This window comes from Aulostomus chinensis, chromosome 20, assembly GCF_037954235.1.
Source record: "Aulostomus chinensis isolate RoL2024-O1b breed Wild chromosome 20, RoL_Achi_v1.0, whole genome shotgun sequence".
NCBI lineage: Eukaryota > Metazoa > Chordata > Actinopteri > Syngnathiformes > Aulostomidae > Aulostomus > Aulostomus chinensis.
In genome coordinates, this window is record NC_141339.1 from 24,678,677 (window position 1) to 24,703,608 (window position 24,932).

Genomic DNA, 24,932 nt, shown 5'->3' on the forward strand with positions numbered 1-24,932 from the left:
ATACTAGGGTGCATTCAAGGCTTGTCAAGAGCTTCACAACGGTCACGTGACTGAAGTGAAACATTTGAGGAACAGAAACTTGATAATCAAGAAACAAAAGATTTGGGATTCTGGAGGATCGAGGTGTGTTTGTAGTCCTACAGGAAGTGACAGGATCACTTCCTGTAGGACTACAGGAAGTGATCCCGTTCAGGGATGTCAGAAGTTGGTTTGATTCATGCTCCTCCATCTCACAGTCAAAAAGAACTTCTTGTGTTTAGGTCCCTTTTTCACAATTTGATAAAAAAGAAAGCAGAATCTGCCGGTTGTGGCTCCTGGTCCAGGTCCCTGCACTCCTGCTGGTTGTTGTACTCACTCGTTTGTCTTCTCAGACGCGTCCGTTTCTCCAAACAGGGACGAACTACCGGCCGGCAGCAGAGAGAAACAGAGCAGACAAGCATGTGGAGTAACAGGACACTACAACACCGTCAACAACCGGCCCAAACCAGTTGGTCCCACTGGTGACTCAGGACCCCTGGCGTCTACACACCCATCCTGGTTGAGGTTCAGACCTTTGACTCGCTTGACTTATTTGTCTAGTAATCAAAACCAATTAAAAAGTAGTCACTCATTCATATTTGGGTTTCATTTTCAAAAAACTTTTTAAAATGATTCATTATGGAATGCTTTTTCTTATTTTCCACTAAAAATTTCTATTCTTGAACAATTATTTTAAAATGTTTTATGTGAAATTGCTTTGCTTGATTTCGTCTCAAAAATTAAAAGCATCCATTTCTGCTCAGTTTCAGCAATCAAAGGTCAGAGGTCCTCACCAGCCGTAGGTCTTCTGAGGTTTGGGCAACGGGTCATCAAAGAATGAGTCTCCATCGTCGGCGTCGGCGTCCACCTCCAGATCCAGATCCTTCCTCAGACCCAAGCTGTCGGATGCCTCGCTGCGCCTGAGCCCCGGCTGCTGGGCGTGTCTTTTACTCAGAGAAACCACACCCTCTGGGTCCTGATCTCACACACACACACACACACACACACACACACACACTGAATACTTCCACTACTGACTTGACGTTTGACAGCTGCTCATCAATGATGAAAAGGGTTTGGATAAGACGACCAATGACAACGCCCCCCCATCCTTTCATCCTTCTCGTCAGAGTCCGACCCTGAGAGCTGTTGGTCAAACATCGCTGGTGAGATGTCTGATGACGTACGGATCTTCGCTTGAGACCCACCAGTTAGCAGAGAGCTAACAGGAAGTAGCCTGCTTGGCCAGCGGAAGTGTCTGGAGCTGCTTCATGCACATTCGTGTGTGAACGATGCCAATCAAAGTCACAAGTCCCTCCCTCCCTTCCTGAAAGTAAGCAGAAACCACTACCAGCTCTTTGTGCAGCCGTACCTCACTGAGCGGCGGAGAGATGATTCTTTCCACAGCAAACTGACATGGAGGCGGAGCAACGTCGCCCTGGACAACCTGACAGGAGACACACGGTTACCTCTGATCCTGCTACGGGTGCCATGTTGTCTTAGATTCCTAGGGTGTGTGTGTGTGTGTGTGTGTGTGTTGGGGTCCAGAGGAAGGTGACAGTGGTCTGAGACTCACCACACTTCTGCACTGAGTGAAGAGACGCTTGTAGAGGCCCAGGAAGAGCTGGAAGTCTGCTGCTGAAAACAAGCAGAGAACCAGCAGTGAACACGACGGAGGGCCGAGGCGGCCGGAGGAACCGTTGAGACCACAGACACGCCGGCTGCAGAGGCCCTCCTTTTAGGTGGTGACATACAAGTTGTTAACAACGTTGTTGTGAGGTTTGTCTCGCTGGCTCAGGTATATTTGTGGCTTCTCTAGGACTCCATTGATCTCGGAGACAAGTGACTGTCGTCAGTTGGAATGTTACCAGACAGGCGATCACATGATTCCGGCGAACAGCACCGATGATCTTACTGTGACTGAGGCTGCTGTCAGCAGTTCTGAGCTCGTCAGCGATGAACTTGTCCAGCAGGGTCCTGCAGGTCACAAACACGTGTGTCTCATGTCACCTGTACACACTCAGGTCAGGTGGCTCGAGTCACACAACACCAAAGCTTTGAGTTGGAGTGCTAACTGCCGCGCTGAGGCGTCTGATCACCGGCGCCATCGTTCACACTCACTTGCTCAGACTCGGAAACAAGTCAGCAAAGACACGCTCGAGGTCCTCTTTTAAAACGGAGCCACTTCTGTCCTGCAGGAGCCAATCACAACAGCTCATTAACACATGCGTGACATCACACGGGTAAAATACACAGGACTGGGACGCTCACCTTGTCGTAGAGGTCAAACGTCTTCCGAGCCTGTGCGACCTGCGTCAGGGATGGTTCCTGTGGACCACAGTGACACTTCAATCTGCACAGAACCCTTGAGGTTCCACTGGGGAGCGAGAGATATGGAGACCACGAGACACAACTTGTTCCCTCAGCTTCGGTTCTTTCGTTCTTTTTTCAAATCTTTGAACAAGTTTTATGTTGTGGCCACAAATAAATTCCATTAAGGAAAAAAATGTTACAAAAAACCCCTCTAACTCCAAAGCTCCATAAATTTGTGAGTAAAAGTTACAAAACTTGAAGTGAGGAAAAACAGAAATATTTGTGAAGGTATTTGGAGGTTTTATCTAATCAGGGATCATTAAATTGAAGTGTGTACAATCTAACATACGGCGTCTGGCCACGATCTGCTCCCTGCTGCCGTAGGGCCGATGAGCAGCATAACCTGTGACTGTCCCCAGTGCTGTGGGTCACCCCCCGCAGACGGGCGGCTGGGGGAGAGCCAAGAGCTTTGGGAGTGAACCTGAGAAAACATCAGCGGTGCTGCACTGGAGAACTCCCCCTGCTCCTGCAGGGCTTGCCTCTGCAGCCTGACATCAGTAAGGACAAACGCTCAGTGACAGCACAACTGCTCCAGAGAAAGAGAAACCGGAGCACACTGAGATCAACAGGAAACCAAGGCTCCGCCCACCTCTCCTGTCAACAGCCACTGACCCAGATCAGAATGCTGAGCAGAACCTGGCGTACTGAGCTCACCCTCTAAGGCAGCTCAGATGTACAGGATTGGTATGGTACACATGTAGCGGCGGGGGCGGTCTCACCTCCGTGGACACAGCGGACTTGTGGCGTCCTCTCCTGACCAGGTCTAGCAGCAGAGGAGAGCTCCTGTTCACCTCAGATTCAGAGAGACCCAGATCCCTGCAGACCTGCTCCCGACTCTCCAGACTGTTCAGCTGCCAACGCAAACACACCGAGCATTTATGAAGCCCTAGAGGGCGCTACGCTGCAGCCCCACTGAAGCTGAAGAGCAGCAGTGATGGAGCTGAAGATGGACGGTGTGTTCCTCCACCACTCGCGATGAGAATAACATTCAGGAAGATCTCTCGGGTTAGGATGGTACTTCATCTAAAGAGGGAGTCCGTGTTTCCGGCTCTCAAAGCTGCTGTTTTCCCTCCAGAATGCAGCAAAGAGCCAGCCACGTGTTCTTTAGCTTGGAGTGAATGGAGGGTAGGACACTTCAGGAATCACTGTCAGTGAGCACCAGGTTCCGCCAAACCACAAGTGTTCTAGTTTGTTAGTTTCTGAGGGATCGGTTTCACTGTTGTTAGCATCAGTCTCTGTTAGCTTCAAGCTAAATATGTGTGGCTGGTCCTTCCTGCATTCTGGAGTCACTAAGAATTAGAGGAGGAGGGGAAATACACTTGATGCAAGACTTGAGGAGACCCGTGTTTTCAGTCATGTGATTCAAGCTTGGTAGTCTCACCGAGTTGATCTCTGGCTGGAACACAGACAGGCTGAAGTCCAGGTGAAACACCTGCAGGAAGTCCACGATAAGACTGGCAACCAGGCGACCTGCGGGACATAGAAACATCAGGACACAAGGGCAACCGTCATCACATGACCTCATCGAGTTCTACCTTGACGCTCATCTAGATCTTCTTACATGGTCCATTGTGGGAGGTCATGTGACGATGGCTTAGAGGGTTTCACTGGGCCCCTCAAGCCTCTCAACTGTTCATCTTAGTGTTTCAGGGTATTTTTAACAGTTGATTTTTTTTTACTGTGATGTTTTGGTTGAAAGTTTCCCTTCCATCAAGTCTGATACGTCTTTAATTACAAATTCTTTTGGAGTCACAAACATTCATAAAAGCTAAGATTCATAAACGCTAAAGGGGGTAGCTCGTGGTGCTCGTCTGACAGGGTTCTCAGGGAGAGCCGGCTGTTCTCTGCAGCTGGGCTCACACAAGGACGGTTTGTCAGTAAAGACACGTCACACTGTGGCACCGTTGTCTGAGTGTATGATCAGCTGACATGAGCGACAGCTCCATGTTGTGATGAAGAAGCTTCCGGTTGCTTTCTGCCTGCCAGCCAATCACATCCTCGGAAACATGTCATGCTACATTTAATTACCACAGGACACAGAAAAAGATTCTATCACTGCATTGTTGTAACAAGAAGCATCGTTGTTCCTTACACTCAGATGGCGCCACCCAGTGGTGACAACTCCAATCTTCAACAACTCCTGAACAAGCATGTCACTGAGAGAACCCCAGGTTTATTGTATTGAGATGCTTGTGAACATCCACATAAGTAACTCTAGAGACTTTCCCTGGACCTGAAGACACTGGCTTCTAGTTCCAGTGTGTCCCACATCTCCTCTCATCTGGAACACAAGTTCTGCTGAGGAAAGCTGCAGAGCTGACAGCTCACCGTCTTTGGTGCTGAGGCATTTCTTCAGGGACTCATTGACCAGGGGGCTTTTGTTCTGAGGACAGACGCAAAAGACAGTGAATGAAAGAATGAATGAACAACGGTTGGAGTGAAACAAAATGGCTGCAGACGGCGTGCCACTCACCTCCAGCTTGTCCTGCTCCTCCATAGCGAGAAAGACCGCCGCCCTCATCTCCGCCTAGACATTGCATCACCACCAACTGTCATGAAAACGCCGACACGTGACAAGCTAACTGTGCTTTGACTAATTAAGTCGAGGTCAACTTGTGCTGAGGAACTCGTTCTCTCAGAGCGGCATCATTTCTCAGGCGTTACCCAGATGTATTGTAAGCTAAGCTAAGCTAAGCTAAGCTAACGCAAACAACGAGGCTAAAAACACATTTGTTGGGACAAGTCACACTCGTAGCTTAACTATCAGTTATTATATTAAAAATGTTTCAATAAAGCAACGTGACTGACTATCTTCACTTACTACAACTTTGCCGGCAAAAGTTCAGCTGTAGTACTTCAGCTACGATTAGCTTCGAGTTGCTAACCGGGCGGCCGGTTGGACGGAGGAAAGCCAAGTTTCCGGACCTTGAGCTTGTTGAGGACGCCGTTGTTCTCCAGGTTCTGGATCAGGAGGTCCCTCAGCTCGGTGTCGTCTTCTGTAGCTGACATGTTTAGCCGAAGCGAGATGCTAACTGCTGCCAGGACAACCAAAACAAACCCAGCGGAAGCCACTTCTTCTTCTACGTTCAAACTTCCCTGGTTGGAAGCAGAAGAATGTCTCATTACTGCCACCAGCTGGTAAAGGGGAGAATCACGACTAAATCTTTTACATTCCTCAGCAAACAACGCAATATTATCTCCTTCTGGATTTCAGTTCAAGAGAAAAAAAAAAGATAAAGAAAAATCAATCAGCTAGAAAATGGAAAAAAACTGATATTTGGACGCTTTAGCATCCATTTGAGAGCATTATTACAAATCAGTGCTGATATTTAGGGGTTTTCGCTGTACGGGTGAAGTCTCTGTAGGAGTAGGTACTTTTCAGGCAGTACTGCGGAACCTGATGTTCTGATGAGTGCGGTGAGAAGCCGGACCGGCTACATGCCAAGTCTCCGGGGTCACTGGAACAAAAGCCTGGATCTGATCCTGTTTTCATTTTCATTTGTATTTACTTTTGTGATGCTGTTTGTTCATGTGAAATGTATACGTGTATCCATGTCAGTCTTTTTATGGACTGCGTGTCTATTTTTATTAAAGATTACACACACACACACACGGCATGGTGTACACGCTGAGCAGGCCAACTACAAGATAAGACCTGATCTGCTGCCAGTTCTCTGCACTTTGAACCCCAGTAAAGTGATCCCTCCTGAGGAGTTCCTCGCCGATGATCTGCTGGACCGAGTGAGGTTGTTGGATCCATGGAGGGAAACCACATAATGAGCCACCATCTGAGTTCTAACGATCCCAGAACCAAATAGAACCACTTCAGTAAAACCAATCAGGAACAGGTCGTGGCTACACGTCACTGTTCACTAATGAGATGTTTGGTTCTACTCAAACAGAAATTCCATCAATGTGAGAGCAAGAACACCTCCTGCTCCTGGGAGGAGCTGCTCCTCCTTGTCCATGGGGACTTGCTATCAGGTTGTTGTGGCTCAGTTTTCGTGCCAGCGGTGGTTTGTTGTTCTTGTTCTCATCAGCACAACCTGATCTCATGAATGCATCGCTGGAATTTCTCTCAAATGTCCACTGGGACTTGAGGATGAGCTGAGAAGATTTGGGAGCAGGTGAAGGTCACTGGGACGAGCACAGATCTCCCAGTTTACACTGGAAGCTTCACCTGAAGCAGCAGCTCTCATTGCTACTGCTGTCAGAGGCCTTGATCAAACTGTCTTTGTCCTTTATTTTGGGATTTTATAAAGACAAAGCGTTTGATTCCAATTGAATAAAGTCGCAGCTCATCCTTCAGTCTGGGGCGCTTTGAAATTACATTTCTTTCAAAATAAGGGCAGCCTCCTGATTGCTGAAACAACCAGAAGTCAGCCAACATTCACTTCAGCCAGATGACGATTCGCTCGTTCGCTTTCAGTCATTCGGGCTCCTGTCAGCGTCCAAGTAGAAGAGAATCTTAAAATCGAAAGCCGAACACATCATTGTAAAAAAAGTGACAAATGCTCTTATTTTGGCAGTAATGGACGGAAGTGCAAACGTCGTCGTGGCGAGCTTGCGGCAGGGCGGCCTCTGATTGGCTGCCGCTTGTTGTTGAGAGGATCAAGATGGCTGCTGGGGATGGAGAGTGAGCTCGCGCTGTCATCCCAACACAGGCCGAGGAAACGAACTCGAACCACCGAACCGAGGCGACCGAACCCGCGGCACCGACCGGACCTCTGGCACGGTTCTGTTCTGAAGGCGAACGCGGTTCCCTCCGTGAAGGTTCCGACCGTCAGCATCCTCAACCAGACGCCGAGGACGTTTGATTGACACTTGTCGCGTCGCGGCATCGTCTGAAAATAAATCAGGTAAAATGTTGAGCTTCGCCAGGCGTTCGTGTGTTTGACGTCACGGTTGCGTTTTATGTCGTGTTTTCGGTCCGCGGCCGACGGCTCGAAGGTTATTCAGGTGACCGCGAGACGCAAGCAGGAGAAAATATCGGTTCGATGGATCGATCGATGAGGGCTGAAGCTGCTCGCGCGCAGCCACACATTTATGAATGATTAATTAAGACCTGAAATCACGTCTGATCAACCCGAAATGATTGATTACTGATATTCACGCATGTCGATATCAGCTGATAAATACACGAGAGCTTTACAAATACGAAAAAATACAATTTGTCTGTATTTCTTAAGAAGTATGGAAGTCTCATAACTCGCATACCGAATAATGTTCCGTCATGACAGGGGAGACGAATCATCTGAAGGTCAGACGGATATCGACGGCTTAGAAAACGATCGATATCTGGATGTCAGAATTCTCTTCACATGAGCGTCACTGGGGACCAGAAGGACAACCAGGGCTCCCAGCACCGCACCAGTTAACAACCTGTTCATTTCTAACTGAAGCAGTTGTTGGTGTTTGATCTTCAATGACATCATCAGAGACCTTTAAACAAATTCACATCCGTCTGACACCTTGAGCGGTAAAAATCAGCGTCTCTTAAGTAGCTGGACATACAGAAGTACTTAGGTGTCTCTCTCTCTCTCTCACACACACACACACACACACACACACACACACACACACACACACACACACACACCTGTCATCAGGAACTGAGATCGAAGGTCATCAGGCCCGCCAGCAGGTTTTGTTGCAGCTGGTTCATGTTGTGGTTGTTGTGTCTGGCCAGCAGGGGGCGAACTGACCGACTGCAGACATGGACACCACCACATCCATCAAGATGACCACGCTGGCCATCCAGAACCTGTTCAGCTACGTGGAGGAGGAGAACCTGGCTGCCCTCAAAGCTCACTTGGACCGCTTCAAGGAGGTGGACGGGCGCAGCGACGTACGTCTGCACTGACACAACTTGCCATGTTTGTTAGGACATGCCCACTTTTCTAATCTCACACCTCAGAATGTTTTGTCCCTCCCGCTGAGCTTGTGGGTGTTAGCAAGTGTGCTAGGATAGGATGCGTACCACTACAGCCTGTGTTGTCATCGTGATACTTGCGGCCGTTGCTGGTGGCATCCTGGATGGCGCCCTGCGATACTGAAACCAGATGTAGTTTCACACTGTTCGATCTGGAGGTGTTCCTGGGTGGCATCCTGATGAGTTTACTGTCCACAGAACGGCCAGACGCCTCTGATGCTGGCGGCGGAGCAGGGCAGCCTTGAGATCGTCCAGGAGCTCATCAGGAGAGGCGCTAACGTCAACCTGGACGACGTGGTGAGACACACAAACGTGCTACCATCTCTCACACGCTTCCTCTCAGGTAGCAGGAATATTTCCTCCTGCACTTCGGATCCTTGTTGCTAGGGAACAAGATTATATATCAGGGGACATCTGGGCTAGGGTGGACAGTGCTGCTGTTTCCATGGTAACAAGGTTTCTGTGTTGTCAGGACTGCTGGTCGGCTCTGATCTCTGCTGCTAAAGAAGGTCACGTGGAGGTGGTGAAGGAGCTGCTGGAGAACAGCGCCTACATCGAGCACAGAGACATGGTGGGGCATAGTGCACTTCCTGTTGTGTGTGTGTGTGTGTGTATATATATATATATATATATATATATATATATATAGATAGATATATATAGATACACACACACACATATATACATATATATGTGTGTGTGTGTATCTATATATCTATATATATATCTATATATATATATATAGATACACACACACATATATACATATACATATATAATTAAAGGTGTGTGTATTTATGTATACATATATACATACACATTTATGTATACATTTGTATATATACACGTATACATACACGTGTGTGTGTGTGTGTGTGTGTGTGTATATATATATACATATTGAAAGCTATATATATATATATATATATATATACATATTGAAAGCTATATATATATATATATATATATATATATATATATATATATATACATATACACACACACATACACACATGTAGGGATACATACACGTATATATACATACACGTACATGTAGGGATACATACACGTATATATACATGTAGGTATGTACATGTAGGGATACATACACGTATATATACATGTAGGTATATACACGTACATGTAGGGATACATACATGTAGGTATATACACGTACATGTAGGGATACATACACGTATATATACATGTAGGTATATACACGTACATGTAGGGATACATACATGTAGGTATATACACGTACATGTAGGGATACATACACTTATATATACATGTAGGTATGTACATGTAGGGATACATACACGTATATATACATGTAGGTATATACACGTACATGTAGGGATACATACACGTATATATACATGTAGGTATGTACATGTAGGGATACATACACGTATATATACATGTAGGTATGTACATGTAGGGATACATACACGTATATATACATGTAGGTATATACACGTACATGTAGGGATACATACACGTATATATACATGTAGGTATGTACATGTAGGGATACATACACGTATATATACATGTAGGTATGTACATGTAGGGATACATACACGTATATATACACATGTAGGTATATACACGTACATGTAGGGATACATACATGTAGGTATATACACGTACATGTAGGGATACATACACGTAGATATACATGCAGGTATATACACGTACATGTAGGGATACATACACGTATATATACATGTAGGTATGTACATGTCGGGATACATACACATATATATACATGTAGGTATATACACGTACATGTAGGGATACATACACATATATATACATGTAGGTATATACACGTACATGTAGGGATACATACACGTATATATACATGTAGGTATGTACATGTAGGGATACATACACGTATATATACACATGTAGGTATATACACGTACATGTAGGGATACATACATGTAGGTATATACACGTACATGTAGGGATACATACACATATATACATGTAGGTATATACACGTACATGTAGGGATACATACACGTATATACACATGTAGGTATGTACATGTAGGGATACATACACGTTTATATACATGTAGGTATATACACGTACATGTAGGGATACATACACGTATATATACATGTAGGTATGTACATGTAGGGATACATACACGTATATATATATACATGTAGGTATATACACGTACATGTAGGGATACATACACGTATATATACATGTAGGTATGTACATGTAGGGATACATACACGTATATATATATATACATGTAGGTATATACACGTACATGTAGGGATACATACATGTATATATATACATGTAGGTATATATTGGCTGAAGTCAAGTTGTCATGTTGTAAATTCGTTCCTACTGTGCCACAGGGAGGCTGGACGGCTCTGATGTGGGCAGCTTACAAAGGTCGTACAGAGGTCACCAGGCTGCTCCTGGAGAATGGAGCCAACCCCAACACGACCGGACAGGTGACCGTCCTCTCCTGCTGGAACAACTTTATTACACAAATTGTCAAGTTGCAACGATGAGCTGAAACTCGTTAGAAAGCTCCATGAAGCCGGAGGTTCCTCTCTCCATGCTGATGTCACATTGCCTGCTTGCCTCTCTCCTGCAGCAGTACAGTGTGTATCCCATCATCTGGGCAGCAGGTCGAGGGCACGCTGACATCGTCAAGCTGCTGCTGCAGAACGGCGCCAAAGTCAACTGTTCTGACAAGGTGATCAGCTGATGCACGACGCCATGACAAAACCATGTAACTTCTGACGTCCTGTCCTGCCTCCTTTGACCATGTTTGTGGGGGACACACCTGTAAACATATCTGAAGATTAGATTTAGGTGTGAGGGCGGAGTTAGGCTTCCAGGTGTGAGGGTGGCGAGTGAATGGGTGAATGCCAGTGTTGTGTCCTCACAAAGCTGGTAACACCTCCTTTGTGTGTTACAGTATGGGACCACCCCTCTGATCTGGGCATCCAGGAAAGGACACTTGGACTGCGTGATGCACCTGCTGGAGAATGGCGCCGACGTGGACCAGGAGGGGGCGGTATGCTCTCAATGAAATCACACTTGCAATAACATGAAACTCCTGATACACGGCGGCGAGGGGATCGACGCAAAATCAAGACGTTGTAGAGTACAGCAGTAGTAGTAGTATTGGAAATGTACCTGGAGTATTGAAAGTAACGCTAGCGACTGTTCTGGTGTGTATCTGTTGTTGTACATTCACTCTGATTTAATTTAACTATTTTTTTCCACAAGAAGTCAAGTTTAGTGGCAACATCGAACATCAGAAGTCAGAGGAAGTAGATTAGACGAGCGTCTCTGGTCTCGCCATCCTCAGAACTCCATGACGGCTCTGATTGTGGCAGTGAAGGGCGGCTACACCGACGTGGTGAAGGAGCTGCTGAAGAGGAACCCCAACGTCAACATGACTGACAAGGACGGCAACACGGCGCTGATGATCGCTGCCAAGGAGGGTTACACCGAGATCGTCCAGGACCTGCTGGACGCCGGGACATACGTCAACATCCCGGACCGGGTGAGACGCCTCATCTCAGCGGCAGGTCCTCACAACAGCACTACTGACTGTGTGTGTGTGTGTGTGTGTGTTTCAGAGTGGTGACACAGTGCTGATTGGGGCGGTGAGGGGCGGTCACGTGGAGATCGTCAGAGCTCTGCTACATAAATATGCTGATATCGACATCAGAGGACAGGTGTGTGTGCGTGCGATACTAATACTACTATAGTATTAGTATCAGAATTAGCATTATTCCCAGTATTTGCATGATTTGTATTTGATACGACTGAATACCATTGTTTTGTAGTATTATTAGCATGATTAGCATTGCAGTAGCTCAAGCATAATTGTGGTTTCTGTTGTATTCGCGTTAGCAGGATAAGTACCGTGTTAGTCGTAGTATTTGCATCGTTAGGGGGGTGTTCGCATCACTGGTACACGTGTGAGTGAGGAAGGCGTACAGGTTGTGGTGGTCTCACTCTACCGTGTTCTCAGGAGAGTAAGACGGCTCTGTACTGGGCCGTGGAGAAGGGCAACGCCACCATGGTGAGAGACATCCTGCAGTGTAACCCCGACACGGAGACCTGTACCAAGGTGAGACCTCACCACACCAGGATCGGCGGAATGAACTCCACGCGGGGTGTTCTGCTCATGTAGTCGATCAGGTTCCTGCTCCTGATGTTGCATTCCTCCTGCTTCAGGACGGAGAGACGCCGCTGATCAAAGCCACCAAGATGAGGAACATCGAGATCGTGGAGCTGCTCCTCGATAAAGGAGCCAAAGTGTCGGCTGTGGACAAAGTAAGAGTCAGAGATGAGAAACGTCTCTTGGCGTGGCCCACAGCTGACGCCCCCTCAGCCCTTCACAATAAAAGTCATTGGTTACAGATGTGAAGCTGCTAGCTCTTATCGTATCGTGTCACTGGCTTGTTTTTTTCACTCTACCAGTCATAACAGAATCATCAACTTTGTTCTCCTTTTTACTCGTCAGAAAGGAGACACACCCCTCCACATTGCCATTCGTGGGCGGAGCCGCCGACTGGCTGAGCTCCTCCTGAGAAACCCCAAAGATGGCCGCCTGCTGTACCGACCCAACAAGGCAGGAGAGACGCCATACAACATTGACTGCAGCCACCAGAAGAGCATTCTCACACAGATCTTCGGAGCGCGTAGGTTCACTCGGTCGATCTCTAAGTTTGGCTGCAGTTGTCATCTGATGTCACCTGTGTGAACTGATAAGCCCCGCCCCCTGCAGGTCACCTGTCACCCACAGAGTCTGACGGAGACATGCTAGGCTACGACCTCTACAGCTCAGCTCTCGCCGACATCCTGAGTGAACCCACCATGCAGCCGCCCATCTGTGTGGGACTGTACGCCCAGTGGGGCAGCGGCAAGTCCTTCCTGCTGAAGAAGCTGGAGGGTGAGCGTGTGCGCGCACACACAAACAAACACACACACACGCACCAACATACACACACATACACGCACACACACACACACACACACTAACAGGACACATACAACATGTCTTCCTGTTGTCCTCCTCTTCCTCCCAGATGAGATGAAGACATTTGCCGGACAGCAGATCGAGCCGCTGTTTCAGTTCTCCTGGCTTGTCGTCTTTCTGTCTCTGCTGCTCTGTGGTTCTGTCGCCATTGTCCTTGGCTTCACTGTTGACCCTGAGCTCGCCATGGCGGTCAACCTCAGCCTGCTGGCGCTCCTCTACGTCTTCTTTGGTGAGACTCACATCAGTCAGACGAGAGCTTGTCTCTGTATGCTCGTCTGTCTTTGCTGTGTGGTTGTAAGAAGGTTTAGTTGTCACCCTGCAGTGGTGGTGTACTTTGGCGGGCGCCGCGAAGGTGAGAACTGGAACTGGGCGTGGCTGCTCAGCACTCGTCTGGCCCGTCACATCGGGTACCTGGAGCTGCTGCTGAAGCTGATGTTCGTCAACCCACCGGAGCTGCCGGAGCAGAGCACCAGAGCCCTGCCTGTCAGGTAGCACGCAGGGAAGAGATGACAAACGTCTGGAACACCAGAGGATATGATGTCATTCTGATGTCACGCTGTCTCACTGCAGGTTTCTCTTCACGGACTACAACCGTCTGTCCAGCGTTGGGGGGGAGACGTCGATGGCAGAGATGATTGCCACACTGTCCGATGCCTGCGAGAGAGAATTCGGTTTCCTCGCCACACGTCTCTTCAGAGTGTTCAAGACCGAGGAGACACAAGGTGCACACACGCACGCGCACCAAGTAGCAGGTCTGTAGTCAGAACTGTGTCCCTGTAAGTGGGTGTGGTCAGAACACGGACTACTTCTTGTCTCCTCAGGGAAGAGGAAGTGGAAGAAGACGTGCTGCATCCCGTCCTTCATCCTCTTCATCTTGGTGCTGGCCTGCCTGGTCACTGGCATGGCGCTGCTAGCTGTCTTCAAGGTGGACAGCGAGAACCGCACGGTGAATGCCGTACTGATCGCCATCGGCAGCGTGGTGGGTCTGGCACTGCTGCTGAACTGCAGGACGTGGTGGCAGGTGATGGACTCGGTGCTGAACTCTCAGAGGAAGAGGCTGCACAGCGCCGCCAACAGGATGCACAAGCTGAAGAGCGAAGGCTTCATGAAGGTTAGCGGAGCGGAGGAAATAACCTTTACTGAGAGGTGGGGTTTATGCTGGTGTGTAGAGCTACAACATCAATGGAGGAGATGAGCACCACTCTGGCAAACCAGCATAAACCAGTTGAATGTCAGCGATGGATTCTGGGGTCTTAAACTCAGACAGTTGCACCTCGAGGAGGTCAGACACACCTAGAGCATCTGTAACGTGACCTCTGGTGTCCCTCAGGTCCTGAAGAATGAGGTGGAGCTGATGGCGAGGATGGCGAAGACCATCGATGGCTTCACGCAGCATCAGACCAGGCTGGCGGTTGTCATTGATGGACTCGACTCCTGTGAACAGGACAAAGTTCTGCAGATGTTGGACACGGTGAGACAGATCAGACACATTCCACTGTGACATCAGGAGCTTTGATTTGAGGGTGTGGACCAGGAAGTCAGGCTGACCTTCACCGTGCGCTCCTACAGGTGCGAGTTTTGTTCTCCAAGGGTCCGTTCATCTCCATCTTCGCCAGCGACCCTCATATCATCATCAAGGCCATCAACCAGAACCTGAACAGTGTTCTCCGGGACTCCAACATCAACGGACACGACTACATGAGGAACATCGTCCACCTGCCCGTCTTCCTCAACAGCAGAGGGCTCTCTAGTGCCAAGAAGATGGTCACTGCTGCGCCGGCTAACGGAGACCCTGCCAATACTGACGGTAAGTATGGTGGCGCCAGAGAACAGAGCTCATGTGAAACTCCAGGTCCCAGCATGCTCGGTTCACATCTGTGATTGTTAATGTGTGTCGGCAGGTTGGCACGAGGAGCTGGACAGGAAGTTGTCTCAGCACAGCCTAGGAGAGTTGACCAAGTTTGGCAGCAAAAGCACGCTCAACCGACGGGTAAGCGCGCGTGCGCGCGTGTGTTGTTCTTGAGAACCCTATGTTCTAACGTTAGCTGTGTTCTGGATGCAGGACACATACCGCCGGCGGCAGGTGCAGCGCTCAGTGACTCGTCAGATGTCGTTTGACCTGACGAAGCTGATGGTGACGGAGGACTGGTTCAACGACATCAGCCCGCAGACCATGAGGAGGCTGCTCAACATCGTGTCCGTCACCGGTCAGCCACTGATGAACCCAGAGCTAGTAACTAGTTACTGTAACTGATTACTGTCTAGAATTGGTTACTACGACAACAGGTGGCAGTGAAATGCTCCAGTGTGGCAGGTGGAGGTGTTGAAACATGATCCAGTTTGGACTGGGGTCCAGTCTGGAGTACCTGAATCCACCTGATCCTGATCATCAGGATCCGTCGCTCAGCTCCTTTGTTCACACCGTCTCTTCCGTGTGTCTGCAGGTCGTCTGCTGAGAGCCAATCAGATCAGCTTCAACTGGGACCGCCTGGCGTCCTGGATCAACCTGACAGAGCAGTGGCCCTACAGGACATCCTGGCTCATCCTGTACCTGGAGGAGACCGACGGTGTCCCCGACCAGGCCACGCTCAAGACCATCTATGAGAGGTCAGAGGTCACAGTGTGTCCTAGCATCTTTATTACTCTGCATGTGGAAAATTGCTGTTTTTTTTTTTAAATGTTAAAGTCAGAAATATTCAGAAGCATGCGAGTGACGCCACTGGGCAGCAGATGACGTGTTTGTTGCGTTTGGGTTAGAGTGTCGAAGAACATCCCCACCACCAAAGACGTGGAGCCTCTGCTGGAGATCGACGGAGACGTTCGTAGCTTCGAGGTCTTCCTGTCGTCACGCACGCCCGTGCTGACGGCCAGAGACATCCGGACCTTCCTGCCCTGCACCGTCAACCTGGACCCCAAACTCAGAGAGATCATCGCAGGTCACATCCGTGCAAACACACTGGAGCTAATGCTAATGCTGATACTGCAGCTTATGCTAATACTCCTGCTAATAGTAGTACTGCTGCTAATACTTGTACTTCAGCTTACATCAATGCTGTAGATAATACTGATATTACTGCTAGTTTTAGCATTAATACCATAGCTGATGTTACTACTCCAGCTCATGCTAATACTGCTGCTGATGCTAATGGTCTGATGTCATCGTTCTCCCTTGGACGCAGATGTTCGTGCTGCCCGGGAGCAGATGAACATGGGCGGGGTCACCTACCCATCCCTCCCCCTGCAGGAGCCTCAGCCACGCCCCACCTCCATGTACAGTCAGGTGTCATCTACCTGCTCACCGTCTGCCTCTTTCAGTGGCCCGTTCAACCAGCCAGCAGGGGGTGTCGTCTCGCCGCCGCCTCACAGCAGCTACTACAGTGGCATGGCGGGTCCACAGCACCCTTTCTACAACCGGGTGAGTCAAGTTGAACTTGCTGAAGCTGGGTTCTCTTTTACACTAAAGGAACATTTCAGACAGTCCCGAGGAAGCAGGGAGGACTTCCAGCTGGTTCCAGGCCAGCCGGGGACGCCGTGATGTCATCACCTCTCCCAGTTCAGTTTTTCATTTGTGCCTCTTGTCATTTTATGATTTTGTCTGCAGTCAGTCAAACAGTCAAGAGAATCTCTGCTGTCGTTCTCCTGAACTTGCTAAGACTCTGACAGCCAATCAGGAGTTAATGACTCATGATTGACAGACCCAGCAAAGCTAGCAAAACCAAGCTAACAGGCTAATGCTAATGCTGTAGCATTCTATGTGGACATTTCAACAGTTCGGGTGTCTAAACCAGAGATAGTGAGCCTCTGACCCGCAAACAGACATTACAAAACTTCCTGTTTCCTGTCCTGAAGTGAACCAATCAGCAGCAGGTTGACTGTTTGAGTTGACATCTTGTTTTTTTATGTTGCCTCCATCTTGTTCTTCTGTCATATTGAATCATCGCCATGAACATTGTGTTGATTTTCTGCCCCTCCCCCCTTCAGCCATATTTTCCCCATCACCTTTACCAGCTGCCACGCCCACTCACAGCATCCTACCTGTCACACCTTGCTCCTCGCCCGCTCGTTAAAAACGCCTTCCTCCGGGACGCTGCACTTGTAAGTACAAACACCTCCAGCTGATCTGGGCCTGAGGTGGACAGGGTTACTGAAGGTGTTCTCATGTTGGTTCTGATTCATTCGCACTTACATGTTCTACTTTGGACGTTTTCACACCTGAAAGTTCCATTGTTTTAGTTACGTTCCAGGTCTGATTGGCTTGTAGCTGGCGTGATGTTGGCGTGCTCTCACTTGGGTGGAGCCCTTTTATTTTAAGATGCGTGAACAGATTTAGTTTCTTTGTGTGTTTGATGCGGGCAAGACCGTCCCAGGGCTCGGCGGTGTGAAAACGTCTTCGATTGAATCTGAATCTTTAAGTGACTCAACACATGGAAGTTGTGGGGCTGCACAGTTTTGAATTAAACGTCTCGATCTAAATATTTTCGACAGGTTCAGTCATGAGGGGTGCTGCTCGCTGAGGTGACGGTTGTAGGGAGTCGGGATGCGTCCCTGCACCGCCACCTTTAATTCTCAACAATGCTGCAGCTGCCTTCCATTTCAAAGTAGACGGTTAATTCAAGTTGTTCAGCCCTGATGAGCGGTGGACACGTTGAGCCTCAGTCTGATTATCTGGCCGCTCACGTCCGTCAGCAGGAAGTGGACGAGACGTCTCAGGAGGAACCTTCCTTTTATTTCATTGATTGACGTTTAATCTCACGAACACACAAGTTGAAATCTTTTAATTATGAGGTTAAAAGCTGTCAGCTTATAATTTTGTGGTTTCATCTTGATGCTCTTTTCTCTGCATGAATAAACTTCCATACCTCTCCTGCTCTGCTGCTGGTGAAATTCGTGAGTTAAAACTTCCTGCTGATGTGGCCGAGCCTCCTCCTCTTCCTCCTCTCTCCTCTTCTGTGTTCGGCGAGATGTTGGCGTTTATTAAAACTGCTGATTTCTTCTTCTGATGCGCTGAAACAGAAAACAGTGACAGTGTTCATTTCCCTTCAGCCGCCTGATGTCTCATCATCCCCTGTCTGTCTGTCTGTCTGTCTGTCTCTGTTAAAGGGTTCGTCTTTGAAAAGGAAGCAGGTATTCAAGTCCCCTCTGTCCTTCCTTCCCTCCCTCAGGCTTCTTACCCCCTCCTATCCCAGCATGCACCTTGCCTGGACTAGCTTCACTAGCGTGGCTGTTTAGCTGCCACACACACACACCCCCACACCCCCCCCCCCCCCCACACACACACACACACACAAGTAACTGTTCACATTAGAACCTTAATTTACCGTATTTCCTCAAATAGATGGTTTTCAATTCAAATCAGGCTTGAACCCAAGCAGCCAGGCTGTGTTACTGTGAGGAAACGATGCCACTGCATTTGAGGAACTACAGTTGAAAACCTCCTTTTCACCCTTGAAGCCTTCACTTCACAAACCGTCTGACCTGAAGTTCCTGATGAAGGTCATCAGAATCTGAGCAGACGCACAGAAGAGTTGGACTCTTGGTGTAAACTTAAGGAGAAAGTCGCACTTTTTCCACCGGCATCCTCTTCGTTTGTTTTGACCGCAGAGGGAAACGTTGCTCAGTGTGAGACTTTCTGCGTCTCAGAGAGCGAACGCCTTCAGGAGGTTGAAAGGAGAGAAGTGAGGCTTTGATTCACCTTCATATTCAACCTCCGACGTTGTTTATGTGTGAATTCATTTTGATTTTGGACTCATCGGCCATGATTGTACGATGGTCATCGCCAGGCCTCCGCCCTGCCGTTGCCATGGAAAAGCCACACGAAACTAAAATGTTGCATCTTGAGTGTGCCGCCACTGTGTGTGTTCTCCTGGGAATTGACCTTGTGTGCGTCTGGCGCCAGGGTTCTGCCTCTGTGGTGTCGGGGGGTCCGACCGTCCTCCTCAGCGCCATGACGACCGAGGCCGTATGTGAGCGTGTGCGGCAGATCGAAGGCATCGACCACAGCATGCTGGGAGCGTACACGGCAACTATCAGGAAGGTCAGTGATTCACACTGTGACAACTTTCCATCAGGTGTGAAACACGCTACAGTGGTTAAAGTGTGTGTGTGTGTGTGTGTGTGTGTGTGTGTGTGTGTGTGTGGCCAGGCCAATGTGAACGGCAGAGTTCTGTCTCAGTGCAACATCGATGAGCTGAAGAAGGAGATGAACATGAACTTTGGAGACTGGCAGCTCTTCAGAGCCACTGTGAGTCCACGCAAACACGCCGCCATTACACATCAGGACGCCATGATGAAATGACAGAGATTCTAGAAAGACGAATAATGTGTTTACTAGTTTATTCAAGTTATATATACTGTCTTTATTTAAGAACTCTTTTATAGTATTTATGGTGATTTTTAAAGTGAACAAAAGTTGATGATCTTCCAGGTTCAGTTCACCAAGATCATCTTCACTAATGAACCCTCTGATGAAGCCTGGATGCTACGTTAGCAGTGCTAAGCTAACATTAGCCTAGGAAGGAGCTACACCAGGGTCACATGACTTCAAGGTCACCACCACTGAGCTCCAGGCTGGTGGATCTGATGTAGAACTGAACCTGCCAGTGTCTCCAGCTGGGTGGGAACCAAGGACCAGGGAACCAGTTGTTCTACTAGGGGAACTTAATTACAGGTCTCAGAACTCATTCCTTCAGCAGAACCATTTGTGAGATTCTGGACACCTGCGTGTCCCTGCAGGTCCTGGACATGCGTCACGTGGAGAGCCAGGTGCTGCATGAGGAGGTTGTGAGTGAGCAAGGGAGTGTCGTGGGAGGTCACACTGAGGCAGGCAGGCGGGCCGTGGCTCCGCCCCACGCTGGCGCCTCCAATGCTGACGGGATGTACAGCTTCAACCTGAGCTTTGAGGAGCTGAGCACTGTGGGGATGGACGAGCCACCGCGGCACGCCAGCATGCCGTGGATGGTGAGCTTCAGCAGACGAACTTCGATTAATTAGTCTATCGATTAATTAATCTTATTGGATTTGCTCTTTGGTGTATTAATCACACCTGTAGTTCAACTGATTAACCTGATGATTAATCTCTCCTTTGCACTCTAAATTTTAATTGATTGTTTTAGCTGATCTTCGTTTCATTGATCTTGACATTTCTAAGTCGTCGCCTGTGTGCGTCCTCAGGGCGTCCCTCAGCGGACCGCCAGCATGACCAGCCTCAACTCTCAGGAGTCATCCAACGACATCTCCAGGCTGACGGACAAGCAGCAGGCCGAGTACCGCAACGCCTACCAGGAGTACATTGCTCAGATGGCACAGCTGGAAATGGGTGGCGGCGGAGGTGGCGAGAAACCTGTGCAGCCTCAGCCAGGACAGTTCATGACATCATCAGAGGACAAGAGCAAGGATGAGCAAGATGGGCGCAAATCCCTTGCCAAGAAGAACAGCAAACCGGCGGCAGACAACGCCGAGTTCACCTCCAACGGCGAAGCTCTGGACCCCATCACAGAGGAGGATGAGAAGGCCGACCACGGATCCTCCAAGTCTCTGCTGACACGAAAGACTTCGGCTGAGCGAGGCGGGTTGTTCCAGGGCGCCGCCGACCTGAAGCTGAAGGCCGGCGGTGGGCTGCGCTACCAGAAGCTAACCAGTGACGACGAGGAGTCCGAGGAGTCGGACGCCCCCCTGCTAAAAGATGGCAAGAAGCTCGTCGACCCCAAACTGCCCGGCGGCTCACTGGCGTTGAAGGGGAAGGACTACCTATCAGACGCCATGCTGGACAAGAAGGACTCGTCTGACTCAGGCGTGCGCTCCAACGAGAGCTCGCCGAACCACTCGCTGCAGGACGAGGAGGCGGACCTGTCGCAGCTGGAGAGGGCCAACCTGATCGAGCTGGACGAGGAGAGCCAGGCGAGGAAGCGCGGCCTTCCCAGCAGCCTCAGCAGCCTGCAGGACCCGGCGGTCGCACGCATGTCCATCTGCTCCGAGGACCAGTGCAGCCTGCTGGCGAGCAGCCCCGAGGAGAGCTGGCCTTCGTCCAAGAGCTTCAACCTGAACCGCACCCCCAGCAACGTGACGCTCAACAACAACACCAATGCCCAGCAAGGCAACCGCCCGCGCCAGCCTGTAGAGGCCGCCACCACCTCCTCCTCCAGCGATGTCATCACACTGCCCATCTCCGGCACCACTAGCACCTCCGGCATCACCACCCGGCCGGGCCCAAACAACGAGAACGTCCGCGTGGTTCACCTGAAGAGGGGGCTGAAGCCTGGGGACCCGCCAGAGATCTGCGCCGTGACGTCCGACACCGTCACCTTTGGCGAGGAGCGGGAGAGCATCCTGTGACCTCGCAGTGACCCACACACATACAGAGAGCACTGAGGGTCCGACGGCAGCTGCCCGCCAACCTGTTGAAGGTCAAAACAGCGTCAATGACGTAACGCTCGGCAGGTGGGGGTGGGGCTGCTGGCGGACTCGCTCCAGTCTGTAACGTTGTCGTGGCGCCGTGACTCAGTGGTAGTAGATGCATGATTGTCTAGCTCAGATGCATGTCGTTGTTGTCACGTGACTCGTCGTCGCTATTAATCCACTAGTGGATCATCAGTTATTTGTCTCCTGCAGGACGCTGTACGACCACTAGAGGGCAGCGTCGCTGAAGGTGACTGCTGGTTTTCCTGCAGGCCTCAGAATGTGGTTGTTACTTTCAAGACGTTTATATCAAAATAACCTGTTATTTAATTCATGATCTCCAGACTGCAAACCTTGTTTGTCCTTCATGATTGACTCGGTATCTTTAGAGAAGTCCTTCATGGAAACGTAAGACAAGTATTTAATCACAAGAAGAAGAACTCTGACTCGCTAACGAGGTGATGAACAGCGTTAAGAAGTCACTACGTGTTCAGCGAATGAAGGTTTTAACGTCTGAATGTATTTGACGGGAGTGAAAGTGTCTCTGGACGCTGCTGATCATCACGGCCGGAGTTTTTTAACATTTTAAATTGATAGAGAAAAAAAATCACGTCAGTTTGTGTGAAGCGACGTTGTTGTGTAGGTAACTAAGTATTTAATCAGTGTTAACTAACTCGTCAATGTGTTGTCACGCTTTAGAAGCAGGAAGTTGTTTCACAGTTAACGTAGTTTTTCTGAAATCTGAGCCAAAAATGAACAAACCAGTGCGTCGTGTCATGAAATCCTCACATTTTAGTGATTCGTTCTATTTTAGGAGATCGAACCCAGAAGCAGGCGCTTCTGTAGTTCGTGTGTGACCTGCATGAACCTGCATGAACCTGCATGTGGACGTTGAAGCTTGTTGTTGTGCGTTTGTGTGTCAGTGCTCTCCGCCTCATGACTCCAGTCTTCTGTTGTCCCGCACCATTAAACCTGCTGGTGAACGTCAAAGCTGCTTTGGACTCGTTTGTTCTTTGGTTTCCTCAACAAAGAAGGTGCTACGTGTACAACATGGTGAGGACGACATGAGCCTGCTAAGCAGCGAGCTTTGGGCCCATCGGAGACGAGGATGAAGATGACAACGTGGACAAATCTGAACTGGCGAGTCTTTGTCCACCAGAAGCTGACGCAGCGAGCCGGCGCCAGGCGCTCCAGCCTCAACACCTCACCAGCGGCGCGAGAGTCAACGCTCATACAAACCGAACCTGTCTGGTTCACCTGGACGTCCACTGCTACACTCGGGTTCTGGTCAGGTTCAGACAGGAAGGCTAGCCAGCTAATCTAGCTAGCTAAACCTGAGTCCTCGCCACGTAAGCGGCGCCGTCCATGCATCTTTACTTACATTGGCCTGATGACACACCCACCTGAGGTCAAAGGTCATCCGTGACCGACAGTGACGATGCAGCAAACACCTCATGATTTTTAAACTGATTTAAATCATTTATCAGCCTAGACACAAACTTTTCAATAAAACGTTCTCAGATGAAGTCCGAGCAGCCCTCGGTCGCAGAGTCAGCGCCACTCCTACCTGCCGCGCGGAGGCTCGGGCTGCTCTGTGCCTGCTGCCGGAGCTCCTCTCCAGGCTGCTGCCGGCGGTCTGCGGCCCGGTGGGGTCGTCCAGCTCGGTCTGCAGGTCCAGGATGTAATCGATGACGTGCCGGAGAATCCCCACCCTGCTGGCGGCTCGTCCGGAAGGTAGACCGGGCACCAGCTGCCGCAGCAGCCGGTAGCACACGGCCCTGCCCCGCAGCAGCAGCACAGGTACCGGGCTCCTGCTCCGACAGCAGTCCGGCAGGCAGCAGAGCACGCGGCTCCTCCCGGCCACTCTCTCGGCTCTCATGAGGCCTGATGCACGCCGAGCTGCGGGTCCACGCGGATAGAATCACCGCGGGAAGAGCTGCAGGTGTCCGGGACACACGGGAGGAGCAACCACCCCCCACACTGCCTCGGAGCTGCGCCCTGATTGGTGCTGGAACAGTCACGGGCTCACCTGGCACCTGGTGCAGAGAGAGTCGCTCATACACACGCACACCTCACATGTTGTACTGGGTGTGAATTCACAGCTGTGGTGTCGGAACCTTCCAGACGTTCTCAGAAATCATTTGAGGTCCCCAACAGGCTCTCACTCGTTCTCAACTGTAACTTTTAATGTGATCACTTAAAATTCAGGGGGGAAAGTCATGAGAACGGTGGACACCCCCCCCCCCCCCTGCACTCTAAACATTCCCAGAACATCCTGAATGTTCCTAAACCATCACTAAGGAACGTCCTGTAAACCTTCAAAGAACTGGAGGACGTTGCAAGGATTCGGACTTTACAGCAGCTGAAGCTTTCACAGGTGTCAGGAACCTAAGTCTGACAAGGAACCTTCATATAGCTTACACAGAACCACCAGAACGTTCTCTTGAAGTCAAACAGGGACATGTAGACATTCATGAGGAAAAGAGGTTTCCAGGACCTCAAGGAACCTTTAGAGAACCTGTGGAGAACGTAGCGTGGTCAGACGAGAACACCTTCATTCAGGAGCTGCTGTCATCACTCCATCAACGCATCTGTGGGGTCAGGCAGCTCAGTCACGTCCAGACCCAGGACCCGTCCAGACCCAGGACCCATCCAGACCCAGGACAGGACCCCTCTCAGGTTTAAGTGAAAGAAAAAAGAGAGGGAGGGAAGGGATCAACGGGGCAGGATAGAAAGCAAGCATGGACCCAACCAGAACCTTGATGAGTAGAACCAGGTTTGAAGATTTACTCACAAGAAAAGGGGGGGGGGGGGGTCAGGGATCGTAACTGCTGGTCGTACGAGATGAACTATGGGTAAATCTAACATGCTAGCTGCTAGCTGCTAACAGTTCATGTGTGAGCAGAGAGCCGGATCTGTTCTGGACTGCGTGGCTTTGACCTCCCAACTCACGTCAGAGGAACCACAACCACGCAGGTAACAGGTGTGTATTCAAAGTGCAACAGACGATTTACAGTTTCTGTGTGTGTGTGTGTGTGTGTGTGTTTGTGTGTGTGTGTGTGTGTGTGTGTGTGTGTGTGCAGGAACTCCAGCTGAACATTTACTAGACAAACAGCACGCTGCGTCATCCTGTATGAAGATATGACAGGTAAACGCCTCAGTGGCGTCCTGCATTTG

The 24,932-nt window shown here is 49.6% G+C and overlaps 3 protein-coding genes across 14 annotated transcripts in view; 1 reads left to right on the forward strand and 2 right to left on the reverse strand.

Annotated features, from left to right (window-relative positions):
* Window positions 1–15,114, reverse strand: part of cep43 (centrosomal protein 43) — a 16,336-nt gene extending 1,222 nt beyond the window's left edge. Inside the window, exons 1-18 of one of the 7 annotated variants that reach the window (XM_086190588.1) lie at window positions 14,910–15,114; window positions 14,655–14,795; window positions 12,462–12,644; window positions 10,943–11,147; window positions 10,701–10,823; window positions 7,991–8,872; window positions 5,317–5,487; window positions 4,865–4,918; window positions 4,720–4,774; window positions 3,773–3,861; window positions 3,111–3,242; window positions 2,290–2,346; window positions 2,140–2,210; window positions 1,934–1,995; window positions 1,595–1,656; window positions 1,391–1,465; window positions 813–994; window positions 356–400 (exon numbers count right to left, since the gene is read on the reverse strand). In XM_086190588.1, coding sequence (XP_086046714.1) covers window positions 356–400; window positions 813–994; window positions 1,391–1,465; window positions 1,595–1,656; window positions 1,934–1,995; window positions 2,140–2,210; window positions 2,290–2,346; window positions 3,111–3,242; window positions 3,773–3,861; window positions 4,720–4,774; window positions 4,865–4,918; window positions 5,317–5,400 — 968 coding nt within the window. In that variant the 5' untranslated portion in view covers window positions 5,401–5,487; window positions 7,991–8,872; window positions 10,701–10,823; ... (2 more) ...; window positions 14,655–14,795; window positions 14,910–15,114. Of the gene's footprint in view, window positions 1–355; window positions 401–812; window positions 995–1,390; window positions 1,466–1,594; window positions 1,657–1,933; window positions 1,996–2,139; window positions 2,211–2,289; window positions 2,347–3,110; window positions 3,243–3,772; window positions 3,862–3,952; window positions 4,616–4,719; window positions 4,775–4,864; window positions 4,919–5,212; window positions 5,724–7,990; window positions 8,873–10,700; window positions 10,824–10,942; window positions 11,148–12,461; window positions 12,645–14,654; window positions 14,796–14,909 lie in introns of those variants that run through there. The other 6 variants (XM_086190586.1, XM_086190585.1, XM_086190590.1 and 3 more) reach the window with 6 other exon arrangements.
* kidins220b (kinase D-interacting substrate 220b) lies at window positions 6,992–22,761 on the forward strand. Of its 6 annotated transcripts, none has more exons than XM_086190578.1 (30): window positions 6,992–7,250; window positions 8,081–8,239; window positions 8,522–8,620; window positions 8,796–8,894; window positions 10,711–10,809; window positions 10,956–11,057; window positions 11,283–11,381; window positions 11,679–11,876; window positions 11,953–12,051; window positions 12,351–12,449; window positions 12,557–12,655; window positions 12,846–13,023; window positions 13,110–13,274; window positions 13,411–13,590; window positions 13,684–13,849; window positions 13,932–14,083; window positions 14,183–14,472; window positions 14,692–14,832; window positions 14,931–15,168; window positions 15,263–15,351; window positions 15,424–15,568; window positions 15,806–15,968; window positions 16,119–16,297; window positions 16,541–16,776; window positions 17,343–17,456; window positions 18,462–18,485; window positions 19,258–19,395; window positions 19,504–19,602; window positions 20,094–20,318; window positions 20,532–22,761. In XM_086190578.1, the coding sequence occupies exons 2-30, from the start codon at window positions 8,108–8,110 to the stop codon at window positions 21,690–21,692; spliced, it is 5,208 nt and encodes a 1,735-aa protein (XP_086046704.1). In that variant the 5' UTR covers window positions 6,992–7,250; window positions 8,081–8,107; the 3' UTR covers window positions 21,693–22,761. The 6 variants fall into 6 exon arrangements, with proteins under 6 accessions (XP_086046704.1, XP_086046706.1, XP_086046705.1 ...); XM_086190580.1 differs by having other exon boundaries at window positions 10,959–11,057; XM_086190579.1 differs by having other exon boundaries at window positions 8,084–8,239.
* On the reverse strand, window positions 17,954–24,428 carry LOC147243430 (uncharacterized). Its single transcript, XM_086190593.1, has 3 exons — window positions 24,308–24,428; window positions 23,323–23,791; window positions 17,954–18,365 (listed from the first exon to the last, which is right to left on the reverse strand). The coding sequence occupies exons 1-3, from the start codon at window positions 24,311–24,313 to the stop codon at window positions 18,163–18,165; spliced, it is 678 nt and encodes a 225-aa protein (XP_086046719.1). The 5' UTR covers window positions 24,314–24,428; the 3' UTR covers window positions 17,954–18,162.
* Window positions 24,429–24,932: the final 504 nt, after the last annotated feature.

Excerpts from the sequence above, each read along its gene's own strand:
- kidins220b (XM_086190578.1), top strand. The coding sequence starts at position 8,108 with ATGGACACCACCACATCCATCAAGATGACCACGCTGGCCATCCAGAAC. Across the intron at positions 8,621-8,795 it reads ACGTCAACCTGGACGACGTG|GACTGCTGGTCGGCTCTGAT; the intron begins GTGAGACACACA and ends CTGTGTTGTCAG. Across the intron at positions 14,084-14,182 it reads CAAGACCGAGGAGACACAAG|GGAAGAGGAAGTGGAAGAAG; the intron begins GTGCACACACGC and ends TTGTCTCCTCAG.
- LOC147243430 (XM_086190593.1), bottom strand. Across the intron at positions 18,366-23,322 it reads CCCGAGCCTCCGCGCGGCAG|CGCATCAGAAGAAGAAATCA; the intron begins GTAGGAGTGGCG and ends TTTCTGTTTCAG.